This window comes from Solanum dulcamara, chromosome 7 (assembly GCF_947179165.1).
Source record: "Solanum dulcamara chromosome 7, daSolDulc1.2, whole genome shotgun sequence".
In the NCBI taxonomy this organism is placed as follows: Eukaryota; Viridiplantae; Streptophyta; class Magnoliopsida; order Solanales; family Solanaceae; genus Solanum; species Solanum dulcamara.
Window position 1 is genome coordinate 5,284,279 of NC_077243.1, and position 17,980 is coordinate 5,302,258.

General features: G+C 35.9%; 1 protein-coding gene across 6 annotated transcripts; it reads left to right on the plus strand.

Moving 5' to 3' along the window:
• Positions 1-1,405: 1,405 nt before the first annotated feature.
• Positions 1,406-16,319, plus strand: LOC129893963 (uncharacterized). Of its 6 annotated transcripts, none has more exons than XM_055969424.1 (17): positions 1,406-1,604; positions 2,281-2,355; positions 3,221-3,515; positions 3,598-3,726; positions 3,852-4,059; positions 4,608-4,754; positions 7,311-7,385; positions 8,584-8,655; positions 10,259-10,330; positions 10,567-10,638; positions 10,782-10,853; positions 11,690-11,761; positions 12,120-12,191; positions 12,841-12,984; positions 14,480-14,551; positions 14,975-15,121; positions 15,478-16,319. In XM_055969424.1, the coding sequence occupies exons 3-17, from the start codon at positions 3,321-3,323 to the stop codon at positions 15,660-15,662; spliced, it is 1,734 nt and encodes a 577-aa protein (XP_055825399.1). In that variant the 5' UTR covers positions 1,406-1,604; positions 2,281-2,355; positions 3,221-3,320; the 3' UTR covers positions 15,663-16,319. The 6 variants fall into 6 exon arrangements, with proteins under 6 accessions (XP_055825399.1, XP_055825396.1, XP_055825400.1 ...); XM_055969421.1 differs by having other exon boundaries at positions 2,281-2,326; XM_055969425.1 differs by having other exon boundaries at positions 1,406-1,571.
• Positions 16,320-17,980: the final 1,661 nt, after the last annotated feature.

Below are 17,980 nucleotides of genomic sequence, written 5' to 3' on the forward strand. Positions count from 1 at the left end.
TCAATGGTCAAAGAGGTTTAAAAGAACATGTTTTAATAACTTTAAGTGTTTATTTGGTAAAGTCATAAATAAAAGGATTCAGGTGACAAACAAAGCCAAATACAAAAAATTTCAAATCATTTCGAAGTAACCTTTTTCATTTATAGAGAAATTTAATCGTCAAAATTCTGAACAAAATAATGATCAACACAAAATAAGTGTGAATGTGCAAATGACCCAAGTCAATCAGGATGAAGGCAGACTATTATTAATCATAAATCATAAGAGAAAATTCTCAAGAACCGCCTGCTATTAGAATAAACCTTGACATGACTTAGAAACTTGTCTATTAATGGGCAAATTATTGGGGGTAAAGGTTGGGTAACATTTCAAAATAATTAAAGAGTTCACCTAAGATCATTTAAAAAATATTTACACCTATTTTTTTTAATAATAAGTTAAAAAATAGTTTTAAATTACAATATAAGTGTAGAAAAAAAATAGTTTTTAACTTTTTTCTTACTTTTTTTTATCTCATTTTTACCCAAAAGAATAAAAGAAAAAATGAAATAAGAATAAGAAACTAAAATAATAATAATCAATTCATGTGTGAAAAAGATTAAATATACCCCTAAAATTTGTTAGAAAAAATTCATGTATGGATATATTTTTATTTTATTTTTTTACTTTCTCAAAAAAATAAATACCCATACATGAATTTATTTTAAACTTAATTTTTTTTCCCACTTTCATAAGATGAAAATGGCATATGTGAGTCATTTTTGTAACGATGAAGGTATATGTGAGTTACTTTTATAACAGTTGGTATATGCGAATTATTTGTGTAACAGAAAGTATATATGAACTACTTTCATAAAAAAAAACTATATCAGTTCTAAATTATAAAATTAAAGGGTATATCAAAATCTTTTTTCCTATATTAATTATTATGAGTATTTTAAAGAGCCTGTAAAGTTCAAAATGTACCATTTTCGAAAGAGTAATATATATGAGTTAAACACTTTAAACTCATAATTAGAATGGTGTTTGATTGTTAACAATTTGATTGCTTCTAAATCATGATTATGATCAAATAAGATAATATTTAATAAACAAGTCCGGCCGAAGGACCACCGGATTAAGAAAGGCATTTAAGAAACCTTTTGCACTTTGTTTGGTAATTGAAAAACAACACATTGCGTACACTATCTTCCAATATGTGGGACCCAATCAGACTCAAATGGATAAAGCAAGGCTCATAAAGGAAAACTACCCATGGGACCCACACCGAACGTGCCCCCTCTCTTATCTCATCCCTACAAAGCTACTTAACCAAACCTAATTTCCTCACACGTGGATCTAATCCGTTGGTTCGGACTCTGGTTCGGCTTGACGCCTCTTTCTACTTCTTCCACTTTCCAGTTCCTTCTTACCCTCATCTTCTCCATGTTCCTCTCTCTCTCTCAAGAGTTTCCATGAATAGTGATCGTTGATATGATCGAGACGTGAAGTCTTGATTTTCTACTTCTGTTTATTCAATTTCATATAATTTATCGTCTGTTGAGTTGATGATCTTCTGTTACAAGCCTTGTGTGAGTTTTGCTGTGATATTGTCATCGGCTCCTGTTAGTGTTGATGGAATTTCTCTACTTCTTCCTATTCAATTCTTCATTATCATCTTCATCTTTTTGTCTTTAGCTTGATTTTAGAGATGTAATTTTTAGGTGCATATACGATAATCTGCTATCAATAATTGTATATTGTGTTTTTATTAATTAACTGGATTTTTTCCACTAATTATGTTTTTATTTAGTAGTAGTAAGTTTTCGGGAGATGTTTTCTTCTGGACTAATCATCCAACTGTGAGTGCGAGGTATCGTTACGCTTAAAAAATGTAAATTAGGGGGTAGGTAAGGGGGAAAAAAAAAGAGAAGGGGAAGAGAGAAAAATAATGGTCTCTCACAATGAACCTTAAGCTTTCTTCGACCTGAAACGTTCTAAAGTGGATTTTCTAGAGTTTAATCAACATCTAAATACTAATCTTTTATGTTAGTGAGTGATTGAAAAAGTTCGCAGCTTAATGTTTCTCTGATTTACTGTGGAACAACATATATTTAGGTGAAAAAGGAAATTCAGTTGTCCTTAGTATACATATTTGCGCAGAAATACGGTATATCTACATGCTTCTAAATGTGTGTGGTTTTGATTGGTTGAAATCGCATTGAAAATTTTATTAAAATACATCAAGCTGTAATTTAGAAGTATTTCATGAATGATAAACATTGTTTTTTTAAAATGCAGTTGTTGTACCATTTTCTTCTTTGTACCAGAGGTTTTATCAACAAAGGTAAAATAGTGTGGATTCATCCTTTTGGGGTAATATGATAAATCTTTTCATTTTAAAAAAGATGCTTTCTACTTCAGGAGTGTCCTAATAAGCAGCTGGTTTCTTTTATGTGGAAAATAAAACTTTGGACTTAACATATATCATGAGTTTTCAATTACGTTCAATGCTCTGAGTACTCTGTTAATGTCTAAATGTTCTTCCTTGTGTTCTGTGAGTGAGCAGCTCTAGTATGTGCGACTTTGTTATGTCTCTCTTCCTTGTGTTCTCACTTTTGGGCGTATTCTGTGTTTGTAGCTTTCAGGTTCCTCATCTATTCTTGGGCCATCATCTACACTATTACTTCACAAGGAATCATCTTTTGCAAAGTGCTTGAAATTTCTTGAAAGTTATTTGTCTTTTTTAGATACATCTAGTGTGAGAAATAAGATTCCATTGCAACTTATCAGTAAAAGATAAATCAGTAATAACATGTCCGTTTGTTTTGGCAAAAAGTCTGCATCGTGCAGTCACTTGAATAAGTCTTTCAGAGTTTGTTCTTCATTTTTAGACATGTTATCCAGTGTCCTTCAATATTGTACAGTCTCATCAGATGTTGGTGCCTGTATCTATACATATGCAAATAGTAATATGCAGGTGTAGTCATTTTTCCTTTATTTATGGATTCTCTAAAGACGTCAAGTATTTCATTCTGTTGGTGTGGCCATTTTTCCCCAATAAGATGTGCATGATTTTGTCATCATCCTGCAGGTGCTGATATGGCTGCTTATTGCCTTATTGATCCACTATCACGTGTCCCATCGTTTCTAGTTTTAAGCTTTTGTCTTAATTCACTTGCATAATTAGAAAGATCTCTGGAGATCAGTCTAAGGCTTTCATGGTGTTGTTGGCTTGCAGGGTATCAGAGGCAACCTGAAATTTAGTACACCCCATGGATTGCTGCTCCAGCTATAATCTGCAGTTTTGCTGACATAAAGAAAGTCCAACACTATATCAAATGGGAGGAGCATGTTCTAGGAAGCGTGACCAGCAGGTCAGTGAGGATAGCCTACATAGAGGAGTTTCTGGACGATACTCCAAAAGCGCAAGTTCAAAATGGTTGGGAACTTCATTTTCTCGAGGAGCAGATGCTAAACAGGGAAAAGGAAAATGCCCATCTCTCATGGAATTGTGTATTCATAGAGTTTGTGAAGTATGTCTTCCCATTAAAATGATTTATCAGGCGAACCTGGCCTCTATTTTGCGAACTGATTTCTCCTGCACTCGTGTTACAGGACATCAATAAATACAGTACCTTCTCTGTATTGCCTAGGGATATAACTCAGCAGATCTTTGATGAATTGGTTTGCTCGCAGCGTCTTACAGATGTCTCTTTTGAAGCATTTAGAGATTGTGCTCTTCAGGTATCTTCATGCTTGTTTTGTCTAAAATAGAGTGAACAACTATATAAAGGGTATTGTGGCATCTGATTCTTTTATGTGACTTTGAGGTTAGACAAACTCTTGATTAAGTGATTTTTGCATTACAGGATCTGAATATGGGAGAATATCCTGGTCTGAATGACCGTTGGATGGATGTCATCTCTTCACAGGGTTTATCTCTACTTTCCCTAGATCTGTCGGGGTCTGATGTCACAGATCCTGGACTGACTAATCTCAAAGAGTGCAAAAATCTGCAAGCACTAAATCTTAATTATTGTGACCAGATTACTGACCGTGGAGTGGAAAATATCAGTGGTAAATATTCTCTCTCCTACGATGTGCCGTCTTACAGGAGGAATGTAGTTAAGCCTTAGAGAGCTCATTCAAAGCACAACTCCTTTAGCAGTGATAGGGAGAGGACAGAAATGAAAAGAACAAAACATAAAAAGGCAAAAAGTTAAAGATGGAAGGCTTACTCCTTGAACTGCTGGATGAAAATGGGCTGTTATATTTTCTAGTGGATCTAGTTGTTGATAAACTTTGCAGGAGAAAATTTTAATTAACTTGAAGTTTTTCCATAGTAATACTGAGTACTTTTTGAGCTGCATAATCTAAAAACAATTTATTGGTTTGATTTCACAGCTACATGTGGTCGTCTTACAAATTATTTTATAGATAGATAGAAGTTTCTTTTATTCATTTGGTTTTATATTCACTTGTGCTGCTTTACAAATACAAATGCTATCTACACAAATCTGTTGGAATATTATGATCCAATTATATCCCCCCCCTCCACCACCCACCCTAATAATCCTTTTCCTTTTGTATTTGTGAAGTCACTGCTAATTACACAATGATTTCAGGTCTAACAAACTTGACAACGGTGGGTTTTAGGAGGAATAGTGCACTTACTGCTCAAGGGATGAGTGCGCTGTCTGGGTTAATTAACTTGGTGAAACTAGATTTGGAGAGGTGCCCAAAAATTCACGGGGGAATGGTTCATCTTAAAGGTTTGTTTTTCTTCCTAATGGTGCTCCACTATCTATAGTCTGTTCAGCACCCTCTGCAATTTCAAGCTTGAAAATCCAAAGTTTTGTTGCAGTTGTACTTTCCATGAAAACTTTGTGGTTTTAATTTGGTTGTTGAAATTCTTGCTTCCAACACTTCGAATGGCTAAACTTCCTGTATGACGGTTCAAGCTCCATTTTCTTTTAACGTTGGGCATTATTTTTCTGTGTATAGATGGATCATATAGGATTTTTGGAGGAGTCTGAAACCAGTTGTATATATCTTGTGTAGGGTAGTCCTTTCCATTTATCAATAAAATATCAAATCTAATTTTGAAACAAATAAATGTATCTAGGCTTAATTAAATCCCAAAAGCTAGCTCAAGAGGGGAAGATTGCCCAAGTCTATATAAGGAATCATCCATCCATTTTTCATCCAATGTGGGACTCTCAACACCTCACCTCACGCCAAGGTCTGGACATCTGGTGTGTGGGCAAAATTTAATATGGGGGAGGGCCCAACATCGATTCATAATAATTGGGATGGATCCTACTCCGGTACCATGTTGAAATGTGTGGCTATGTCATCTAAAAGTTTAAGCTATTAGAGATAGTACACTTTTAAAAAGGTAGCTCGGTAAATTAAGTTCCCACTATGCGCGGGGTCCTGAGAAGGGGCGGACCACAAGGGTCTATGGTACGCATATAGTAAACTTTTATTTACTAAATTATATTCTCAACACGCCTTACCATGTGTGGGACTAACACTTCTTTCATGGGCCAAACACGTGGATTTTTTTTTTATAATGGCAGACAATGAGACCTCCGCCTGCTTTGATACTATGTTAGAAATGGATACTATGTTAGAAATGGATCTTGAGTCTTAACTCAATCCTAAAAGCTTCTCGTTCTTTATATGTGATGTGACTGATATTGGGTGTAAGATTTGATGAACGGCAAAATAACAACCTTTATGATGGTAATATAAAATTGATTGTGTTAGCTTTCTACATGTTTCTTATTTAGATCTCAAGACTGTGCTGTGGGTGATAGCTTTCTACATGTTCCTTATTTAGATCTCAAGAGTGTGCTGTGGGTGTTGTACTTTTCAAGAAGTATGATCAAGTTCCTTATTGATTGAGAGTTGTACTCTGTTGAAGTTGAGTCAAGTGATTCTTGATTGAGATTGTTGCTCCAAAATCTAATTCCCTATATTTCTTGCTTGAATCTTCATTAATTAACGCAACTTGACTTAAACAATATCTCCTTTACGAGTCAACTACCTTCCTTCAATATATTTTTCTTTTTCTCGGGCCTTTTCACCTTTTTCTTCTAACACTTGAGTTTACAATTTGCCTAAATATCACAGAACACAGGTGAGTTCTCAAATAAATCACTGAAATTACTTGCAAATGATTAATAATAATAACACAAATATAACCAAATTATAGCCCTTGATGTGCAGTCATCAATGCAAGAAGTATACTAGAAAGTAGAGAATCTACACGTGTATTAGTCTCTACGAATTGCATCGAGTCTTCTACACGCACTGGGGGCATTTTGCCCTGAAAACCATTTTTTTTTCATTTTATTTGAAATTTTTGAGGTTGTAGTAGTTATGTTTGGCATACTTTTTGTAAAGAATATTTAGAATTTGAATATATTGGTTCTAAATATGGTTTATACCTCCAAATTCTAAAAACTAGAAAAAAATTACCCTACTTGACTAATTTACCTGAAATATACCGTCAAATTTGCTCTATAAGACTAATATCTCAAATAAATAGTCACATAATGTTATAGATTAGATCCCATATACGAGCTACTACATACTATTACAAATATTTTTCAATTTATTTGGAATTTTTAAAGTTGAAGATGAAGATAAAGATGTTGTATTTGGTTTATAATTTTTGCAATTAATATTTAGTTGTTTGGATGTACTTTTCCTAAAAAAAAACATTAAATATGATTTAAACATAAAATATAATCTAATAGGATCATTTTTATATAAATAAAAAGTTTAGGGTAAAATTTGGAAAAGAAAAATATAGTGAAAGTTTAGGGTAAATTTTGAAAAGGAAAAATATAGTGAAAGTGTCACCCAAGGGTGTAGCCTAGTGGTCACTGATGTGAGTTGAACACCATGATGTCTCAGGTTCAATTTTCAATTAAGAAAAACCACTTCCATTTGTTTTAACATAGGTGGACAGTTACCCAACCTAGCTGGTGGAAGGTGGCAGGTGGTACGTATTCCGTAGAATTAGTTGAGGAACGCCCGGATGCCACGGTTGTCAAAATAAATAATATATATAGCAAAAGTGAAAACAAGGTTTTGAGTGTGCTTCAAATTCCAAATACAACTTCAAGTTGTATTTGAAAATTTCATGATCAAACGTTGATTTTCAAATTAAGTAAAAAAAGTAGTTCAAAAATTAGTGAAAAATTCTCATGGCCAAATGGGCCCTATATTTAATTTTAACGAAACCATGATTTCCTCCCCTAGGTTTCTCTGTAGAAATATACTCAACTTGATCCTAAGATTTTTATTTGTGGCAGGTCTAGCAAAGCTTGAATCTCTTAACCTCAATTGTTGCAACTGCATCGCCGATTCGGATATGAAACCTCTTGCAGGTATGCCTGCCTGGTTCTGCTATTAACCTAATATCTCTGTGAACTAGAAGACAGTAAATAGGGGAAATAATTTGACAAAAGGTGGGCAGAAATCAAGCCTCAAGATGTGGTTGCTATTACTGAAAATTTGATGATTATTTGGATTTGGAAGCGCTATAGTTAACGAACTGAAAGTCTGAGCCTCCTTTTCCGTTGTCAATCACAATGAGTTGTTTATTCTTTGAAGTTATTGATGCTGTGGACACCCTCTATCAATGCATATGCTTTGTCAAATTGGAAAAAATAACAGATCTTTAAGTATGCGAGTTTCTTTTGGATATGTGCTTCTATTTATATATCAAGACAGGAGCAGTGAGGATTAGAAAATTACAATATAATTATATGGGGATGTTTTTATCTTCAAAAGAAATTATATTGGAAAGTTCGTATCTTCTTTTATGATAGTTTATTGTTTTCCTTGCTGTAAATCTACATTTGGAACGTTCTTTCTTAATCCATATAAGTGATAGTGGCATAGTGGTTTTGATATTTCACCTCAAAACTTTTATGATTTGTTTATGGGACTATTCATTTCTTTCCTACCAGAAACGGGCCTTTTTGGATATAGCAACAGTATGATATACTAAAGCTGCTTTGAATAGAAGAAAGAGAGACATTTTTTTTTGGGAGAACTGCTTGATTTCCGTCTGAGATGCTCCTTGTCCTAGCCTTTTGGTATTAATCCTTGTGAAAACACAAAATTGTGTGCTTACAATATTGCACTGTTTTTTTTTGGTAAACAATATTGCACTTTGTTTCATGGTAAAAGTGGATGCAAACCTTTGAGACCAGTGTTACTGCTCTTCAATTTTCTTTCTTTGTGATGGTGAAAATTAATAATCACTTAACATAACACATCATGCACAAAAAGTTAAAACTTTTCATGAGATAGAAAGTCTGCGAGCTTTGTACTTGTAAATATTTGTGCTGAATATTGTGTATGAAGTGGATGCAAACCTTGGAGACCAGTGTTACTGCTCTTTAATTTTCTTTCCTTGTGATGGTGAAAACTAATTATCACTTAACACAACACATCATGCCCAAAAGGTTTACTTTTCATGAGATAGAGAGGAAGTCAGCTAGCTTTTTACTTGTATAATATTTGTGCTGAATTATTTTTTGTTTCTAGTGATAAAGTCATTTTGTGTTCATATTTCAGGCCTGGCAAACCTGAAAGGATTGCAAATTTCATCCAGTAAAGTCACAGATTATGGTGTTACTTTTCTGAAAGGTACATACTCTTCCCATCTTGAATAATGTTTGTTCTCACCTAATGTCCCCTGCCCTTACTACATGGAGATGACAAAGGGATATCCTTTTCTCTCAACCTAGCAGTTCTGGACATATAAGGTCCCATCTGATTATTACCTCAGGTTTGCAATTTAAGGTATTTCTATGTGGGGTTTGGGAGTTGGCCATTGGGTATTGAACTATCTATAATGTTTATACTTCATAAAGTGCTTTAATCTGTTTCTGCTAATAGTCTTAGTTTAGTTTCTTTATGCTTTATTTTTAGTTGTAGAACTGATGAATCTATACCAGGAAGGACTATGTGGTACCTGAGAGAGTTACATCTACTCCCTTGTCGATGATATCTGAATGAAATTCTTGTAGACTACTTGCTACTTGGGTAGATGGTATCCTTGTAAAAAATACTAATATTATCCGTTTTTGGCTCCTGAAAAACAAGGTTTCTTTTTCATGTTAAAGTGTTGAGAGGTAACCCTGCATTTTATCTTAGTGCAAGGTTTTGACCACCTAAGGTTTAATTGCTACCTTAGATTAGCTTTCAAGTGTAATCTTGGAGAAATATTATATAAATGCAGGCATATAGAGGTCTTTCGCTATATTTTTATCAATTATGAGTACTGTATATCAAGATTAGACCTGTGCATTCTAGGATCTCTAACAACAACAACAACAACATACCTAATATAATCCTACATATGGGGTCTGGCAGGGTAGGATGTACACAGACCTTACCCTATAAATTCTAGGATCTCTAAAAATTGATAATTATTTTTATCCTAGGACAGTCACTATTAGATAGTGATATTTAAGGAACAATTTAAAGTGGCACTGAGAGGGAGTCACACAGCTTCTATATGGGGTTGTCCCACGTTAATAAAGTTGTTTACCTTATCGAGAGGGAAACATCTGTCTATAGTATACTAGCCATATCATTTTTTAAGTCAAATGCTAGCATTTTTAATGAGTTAATGAAAACCTAAATAATTTTTTGTATAAAACCCAAGTATACTGCAGAATATACAAATCGACGTCTAGTTGAGAAGCTGGCGAGTTGTATGTGATAAAATACCCTTTTCAACTTCTCTGCGAGGGATCAGTGAAGTGATCTGCCTTTCTAATTATCTTATATGCATGTATTACCCTCGGCTCTTTAATGCCACACATTAGCTGGCTAGCTTTGCAGCTGCCGGTCGCGGCACAGCACAAGGCTGCGGCACAGTGTTGTTTTCAGTTTGTATACAGCTACTTTTAACAGTACTGAAGATGAAGTTGTCTGTCAGCGTCTGAAGTTTTTAGTTGGATTGGTGTCCTATTTTGTCCCAAGCTGCAGAGTAGTAATAACTGGGTATGAAGATTTAGACCACCTCAGTTCTGTTGGAGAGTGGGAGTTCATGTTTGTTTTTCTGGTCTATTTAAGGACTCCATTTGCTACATCATAAATTGAATAGAGCCAGTCAGAGCACGTATCTTCATTCCATTTCCCTGTTACATATGTGGTATTCTGCACTAATATTTTTCCTTATTCATTGCGACATTATGCTTTCGGTAATGAAGCTTTTGTTGTTTCTTTTGCTCTTGGTCAGCTCTAGAAAAGCTTACTCTGTTGAATATGGAGGGTTGCCCTGTTACTGCAGCGTGCCTGGAGTCTCTCTCTGGTATTGTCTCAACGAAATTAACTTGTATTGGAAAAATAGCATCACCAGGGAATCAGTTACTACCTGGCAACTCCAATTACTATACGTGTTTACAAGTCCGATCGATGTTAAAATCACAGTAGTGAGGAGGCTTTCCCAAATCTGAGAAACCCTCTATTGTGGAAAATGCTTGTGTCCTTTGCCACCTTTCCATTTTTTAGATTGGTTTATGACATCTCCTTTTTCTGTTGCTGCAGCTCTTCATACTCTGCTATATTTAAACCTGAGCAGATGTTGTTTGACTGATGATGGATGTGAGAAGTTTTCAAGTGAGTTCATATTTTATTATTTATCTATCTGCTCTTATCATTTAACTTGACACATCATTTCAGAGTCATGAGTCATTGATTGCTGATCATGATTTTCAAAAATTGAATTTTACTCGTGTACATCATTTGCCATTCTTATGTAGGTTTGCAGAGCTTGAAAGTACTGAATTTGGGATTCAATGAGATCACAGATGACATTCTTGTGCACCTGAAAGGTGATCTTGTTTTTGTGTACTTCTTTCACTTGGTTAGGACATTCCCTGCTTCTTCTGGTTCCACTGTAGCTTTATGGAGGCTTAATGTCTCTTGATGGAATAACATCCAGTGTTCTTTTCTGGAGAACTTTATTTCTTGTTTCATAGCTTGAATGAAAGTGATGGTTGGTTATTGTTAAGAGTGGGTAAAAGTCCCACATTGGTTGGGGAATGGATTGGTTATCTGCTTATATGGACTTGGGCAATCCTTCCCTCATGAGCTAGCTTTTGGGGTTGAGTTAGGCCTAGGTGCCATATCTTTATAGTTATGATTGTCTTGAGGATGGATATAACTTTACTGAGTAGTTGTGTGGAGATTTTGAATGGATATACAAGGTGGTTAGAGATTGTGGATGTCATTTGATAAATTTGTATGCCTTCTGCTTATCAAGTCTTAGTTCTGAGTGAGGAGGTATTATGATTGTTGAATTGTAAATCCCAAAAAAGAAGCAGCCCCCCTTCCTTCCACGACCCCAAAAATGGAGGAGAAAGGGGATTGCTAGTTTCTTCATTGAACTGGTATGACTTATGCAGAGCAACTAATGGGGTAATAATGGTGGGATTTGTACTCCGCCTGCCCCCCTCTGCCATCCTCACTGGCATCTCTTTTGTAGTCATGTAGATTACTATTTTATGGGCTTGAGTAACAAACCGAACATGAAATCTAATTGGTGTCCTTGATACTGAACTTGATTAGCATGAGGCTTTTAAGTCGGATTTTACCTATCAAAAAGGAAACAAAAGCATTTAGTTCTGATGTTATAAATTTATACAAGCTTTTGTCTTACTTTGAGCAGGTTTGTCATACTTGGAGAGCTTAAACCTGGACTCATGTAGGATTAGAGATGAAGGGCTGATTTATTTGTCAGGTCAGTGTTTCACTCAGTATCAGTCGACGGTGCCTCATTTCAAACTAGTTAGACTTTTATTAGTCCCCACATCAATTGATTTATAAACAACGTTCACAAATTAATATTATTGGAACTTTTTCTTTAATGTGTTTACTAAAAGGGGAAACTGAATGTTAGTTGTCATTGCTTGCCCTGGAGAGTATTTTCCTGTTATCCTTATCTGGTAACAATCTTATGCCCTTTTTAAATAGATGTCTTGACCAATCTTTGGATCAATTCATACTTAAAAGTTTTCCGGAACTTTGTTCGACTACTTGTGCAATTCCAGCTTGTTTTATTTTCTAATTTCCCTCTTTTTTGCTGTTCTCTGTTTCAGGTCTTCATTGCCTGAAGAGTTTGGAGTTGTCTGACACTGAAGTTGGAAACAATGGGATCCGTCATCTCTCAGGTTTCTCTTGTGGCTTATTGTAGGAAATTTGAACTGTATTCTGGTTCTTCTTCATCTGGTTGAAGCTTTCAGAAATTCAAGAACTGGGCTGTACTGGGTTTCGTCCCACTTCTGATGAGATGATTGTGTCTTATTTTTCTTTTCTACTTTTTCTTTTTAGGGTGAACCAGGACACATTAAATTTTGTTTAGGTAAAACTAAGAGAGACTAAATAATTTGTTGGCTATAGTCGAGAGTTAAATTGGATTATGACTGCACCGACTTTTGGTCTTACTCCACGCCTAAAAGATGTCTACAATAATTCAAGATAACTCCTTGGAAACCAAATCTGGGTAAACTTTCTTGGAACAAATCCTGTTCCATGATTTATGTTGTCGAAGCTGCATGATGCAGATTGAGAGTAGTGACAATGGTTATTGAAACTTGAATGTTATGACTAAGGATTTCTGAATTGGTTTGGTTCCTTTAAGCCCATCTAAATCCACATTCTGTATTGCCATGGAAAATGTGAATAGATACTAGTTTATGGGAAAACATTGAACTACTCTCTGTGGAAGTACCTTTTGGCGAAGCTTATGTCATAATTAGAAAAATGGATGCTGCTTTGCGTTTTGTGCTTATGCAATTTGTTCTCTCTTTTACTGTGCAGGGTTAAGGAACCTAGAGAGCTTAAATCTATCATTCACTGTTGTCACTGACAGTGGTCTAAAGAAGCTTTGTGGGCTATCCTCTTTGAGGTCACTCAATTTGGACACACGCCAAATAACCGATACTGGGCTTGCAGCACTTACAAGTAAGAATTTTCCCACAATGGTAGTGTTGGGGTTACTTTCATCTCAATTTTTTCCCTCATGAACCAGAGGCCTCAAAGTCGAATTGTTGAAGCAAGAATTAGCTCAAAGTAGACTTGAGACCCAAAATTTTGCACTCAAAACAGTGCAGAATTTCTTCTCAAAATTAGCTGCGGAGTTTGGAAAGAATGCGGCAAATGTACTCTAGTTTTTTTCAATTGAAACAAGGATCTCAACATCCTAATCAATTTTGAACATTATCTAATGATGCCCAACAATGCACAAGCTCCCATATTATTGGAGCAGGCCCTAGAATCCTGCTCAACCTGAATCTTTTGAACTCTAGGGCCTGCTCCAACCCTCCCGTCTATCTTTGTCTCTGGCGCATCTCGTCAATCAATACTGTGCCAACACTCAAATTTACAATAAATTAAAAAGAAAAAATGGTAAGGATGGAAAATGTAGTAGATTAAGATAAAATTGACATCAAAGATCCCAAGTATGGAAAATAGACGAAAGTTAATATTAATAAAAATAATTAGCTCTTTAATTTCTATCAAATGAACTAAGGATGCAAAGCCAAGAGGAAAACCTACAAGCCAATCACTCACTTGGAAACGTTTTGATAGACACTAAAGAGCATAGAGGTCTACCTTGTCTCACAAGTTTAAGATTCAAAAAAACTCCCAACTAATGTTGAAACTAACTATTTATAGGCTAATTCAAATAGGTTTTGTGACCCATAAACATCTCTCTGGAAAAACTAGAGGAAGTCCAAAACAAAGGTAATATCACCATTTCAGCTAGTCAGGTTGTCTGGTCATCCTACATCTTTCAGGTCATTGAGCTGGCGCTTCTCTGGCTACAGGTCAAAGTCGTGGACATCTAAGAGCCTCTAAACTCATCTTTTGGTGGTCCAAGTCATCTCCCATCTCCGGGTTAAGTGTTGTATCACTATCATCTACATCTTCCAAACTCCATTATATACTCATCTTTTGGTGGTCCAAGTCATCTCCCATCTCCGGGTTAAGTGTTGTATCATCTACATCTTCCAAACTCCATTAAGGAGCTTCTAATCCTCGTAAGCTCTGTTCTTGATCTCTTCAAAGACATCCCACTTCTTCAACCTCAAATGCAAGTCTTGGGATTCCTTTGACTTGACTCCTTGTGAATGTCCTTCTTGGCATCAATTGAATGGAATCCCTCTCTTTGGACTCTTGGTGCGCTAGTAGTTGATTTATACAGCTTATATTCTTTATTTTGCTATCAATTTTTACTGGTTGAACTTGAAAGCCTAAGAATATTTTTACGGTTTCTAAAAATTGTTGAAATAGGTTGCTTCTCATGCATTATAGTAGTGTCATGCTAATGCTTACATATTTCATAAAGTAATCCCTTCCATAATTTAAGCAGTGAATATTTGAGGACTTATGTTACTAGATTATGAATTGTGTTTATTAGAATTGATTTGTCTGGTATGGTTCCTATAAAATGCAGGCTTGACTGGGCTAACCCACTTGGACCTCTTTGGAGCTAGGATCACTGATTCTGGAACAAGCCATCTTCGATGTACGTGTTATCAGTCTCTTTTATGCAACATTTGAGGCTCTCCCTTCTGTCTGAGTCCATCCTGTGGAACTTTTGGTGCTTCCCTTGCCCCTGCTGCCCTGCCCCTATATCCTGTTTATTCCCCTTCAGGGTGTGGGCTTTAACTATAGTGCTATGGCTGGTAATATGAAGGATATGCAAAATAGTTCATTCCTGTTGCTTGTGGCCAATCGTGACTTGTTATTCATGTGAAACAAAATGTTAATGCTGATATGCTGCTCTACTTTTTTCAAGTGTTCATGCTCGCCTCCCCTTTTTTTTGTTGATTGAGTCCTAAAATTACATTCATACTTTTATATCTGGAGTAATTCAGACTGTATATTTCATCACTGTTAATCATCTCTATTCTGACTGATTGTTCTGGTCAATTAAATCTGTTGATAGATTTGAAGAATCTGCGTTCCCTGGAAATTTGTGGTGGAGGTTTAACCGATGCTGGTGTAAAGAACATCAAGGACCTGACGTCCTTGACACTGCTAAATCTTTCTCAAAACAGTCACCTGACAGATAAGAGCTTGGAAGCGATTTCTGGTATTGTTTCAATGTCTATTTATGCTTTTCCTCCCGTACCTTGGGCTTGTTGGTTCTCTTTGATTGTACAAGTGTGGAGAAAGGGCATATGACATTATCTCTAATCTTATCCTCCCCCTCAGGCTTTTTTAATTGTATGCTGTTAGCCAGCTACATTATGCCGGGTTTTTCTTTAGTTCTTCCTCCCTTTATTTATCCCGTGCAGCTATAGCAATTGATGTATCTATATCGTGGGGTTTTTAAGAATTTTTCAAAACCATGCATCCCTTACCCCGAAGTGGACAGTAGTTGCTGTCTAAAACATTTTTATTTCTGAATTTTCTAACGGAATCGACTTTGTCTACCCTGTAATGCAGGGTTGACACAGCTGGTGTCTCTGAATGTTTCAAATTCTCGCGTAACAAGTATGGGGTTGCAACATTTGAAGCATCTCAAGAACTTGAAATCACTTACCTTGGAATCTTGCAAGGTAACTGCAAATGACATCAGGAAACTCCAGTCATCTGAGCTCCCAAATCTGGTGAACTACAGGCCTGAATAGATAATGCAAGGATACTTGTTTTGACCACCTAGTCAGTGCTGGGGAACTACTGTACATAGATCAACAATAAATCCTGTTATTTTTTGAATTGTAAATAATTTGTCTGTTTGAAGATTTGGCTAGATGTCATTCTTCTGTGTATCTTGGTCGATCTTTTCATCATGCCATAGATGAAGCCTTCTCTCGTATTGGGCACTTCAGTATGAGGGGAAGTGTAGATAAGCTTCCTTGGCACTGGGGGTGGGTAAATAGGTTTTGTACATATTTGTTAGAAATAGCAACCACTTCTGAATTCTGAATTGGTGTTGCTCCATCATGGTACATTGGCAGTTCTGGTTTGGATTTAGAAAGCTTTCTTGTTCGGCTAAGGTTCAGATATGGAAACCGATTATTTCCTTGGCAAGTGGAATAACAATTTCATGGAATGGCTTGGCTTTCGTACCATTTCTGTTGCTTATGAACAGTTGCATAAGGAACTTTGTTTGGATAAATATCCTGTGGATGTACTTTTGTGCTTTGTTCTTGGTTCAGCAGTCAGTTGTGGGTTCAATCTTGTATGACGTGCTATTCTCTACGTTACTGTACATAACTTAAATACAATATCATCTACCAACGAGATGCACCAGAAAATCTCATTGTGTATACTTCACTTTCTCACACTAGTGCATGATTTTTTCCTACACCTCTTACGGCATTTATATGTTGATATTAAAACGTTCCCTTATAGGTTTCTGTTAATTGTCTTATCAACCAACTAATGTTGTAGATTCATAAGCCAAAAAATCCAAACTAGTTTCCTGTTACTCTAGAAATGTACATAGTCTAATATTCCATTACTAGTCTACAAGTTTAATCATCTATATCATTAGTTCATCTTCCCGTGAAGAGCTCAGATTTGGCATGATCCAAATCAGAGAATCAGGCTCTCTGTGTATTCGATTGAATCAGCACTATATCTAGGGGGAAAATGATTTAAACAATCACGAGTAACGCCAGAAACAACACACTTTGTGTTTATAATAACTTGAGGTTGAGAAGATGTCACGGGTCAAAGGGACTCACCCTTAAAAAGAGGTGAGACTTACCAAAATCCAACTCAAGAATCACTCGAATTAGAAAGCTAAGAGGAGGAATTGTTGGAGAGTATTGAGCTAAATTATGTTCTGTAGCAAACAGATTTACCACAAACGAAAGCATAATGTCAGTGTAAAAACCAAGTCAAAATGTTAAGCTGTAACTAGTACACTGCATGTTTTGACTAGTCTGAAACTGAAATTTGGGTAAGATCCAATAAAACAAGACACAAGCCTTCTTTGTTATCTTGGTGCTTGATCGGAGCCTTAAGCTCCAATAGATTGAGCAGCTGGCCCACCATTTGCAAAACCATTTTCAAGTGGTGGAGGGACGCCCCATTTGCCTTCAGATTCAAGTGATTTGAAAACAAGAACACCACCATCAGACATACCTAATGCAAACTGATTTGGGTCTTCTGGATGTGCTGCAACTACAACTGGGTGGATACTTGAACTGCTGCAGAAAAAAGACAGGGTTATTGAAAAAATTACTTTCAAATATCAGAGGTGAAATCTGTTTGGTGAATTGATTATGTATCCTCACATTACTTCTTGAGGATATTAGACACATAAATTTACTCATTGGATGGACACGGGGATGCTGAGAAGTTGCAAAGATCAAACACCTGAAACATAGTATTCAGAGGGATATTCCAGTGATGCTAAAAATGTTAATTCTAGCAATCAGATTCCCCACTTCATTGTAATAACATGCTTTTACAAAATACATGATTGCAAAATTTTCGAAACATTCATCTAATATTTTTAAGAAAGATGGTCTAGGTTAGTGAATTTTGTAGTCCTCTTGTATGCATTAAATGTACGTTACGTTCAAATATAGCCATGCATTGGTTGATATCTTTGTACCAATAGACAAGTTAGGGTTTTTTCCCCCATTTCAGTGATAAGTTGCAGTTCATACTTCAGGACTGGATGTTGTTGTGATACCACTTTCACTATTCTAGGTCATGAAAGTCTTAACTATGAGAAAAATGACGTTTTTTTTTGTCTTCAATAGTGTATTGCAGAATATCTTAAATTAAAGCCGTAAACAAGTTAGCAAGCAGCAAAAAATACCTAATACTGGGTGATAGATAAGCTGAAGGAACAATACGGCATTGCATATGGAGGTGCCCTGCAGTGAATACGCACACAGTTGCATCCAAGAAACTGGCATATATCAGCTGGCTATCACACGAGAATGTGGCATGAGAAATTGGGGCAGCACGACCCTGCGGAACCCAC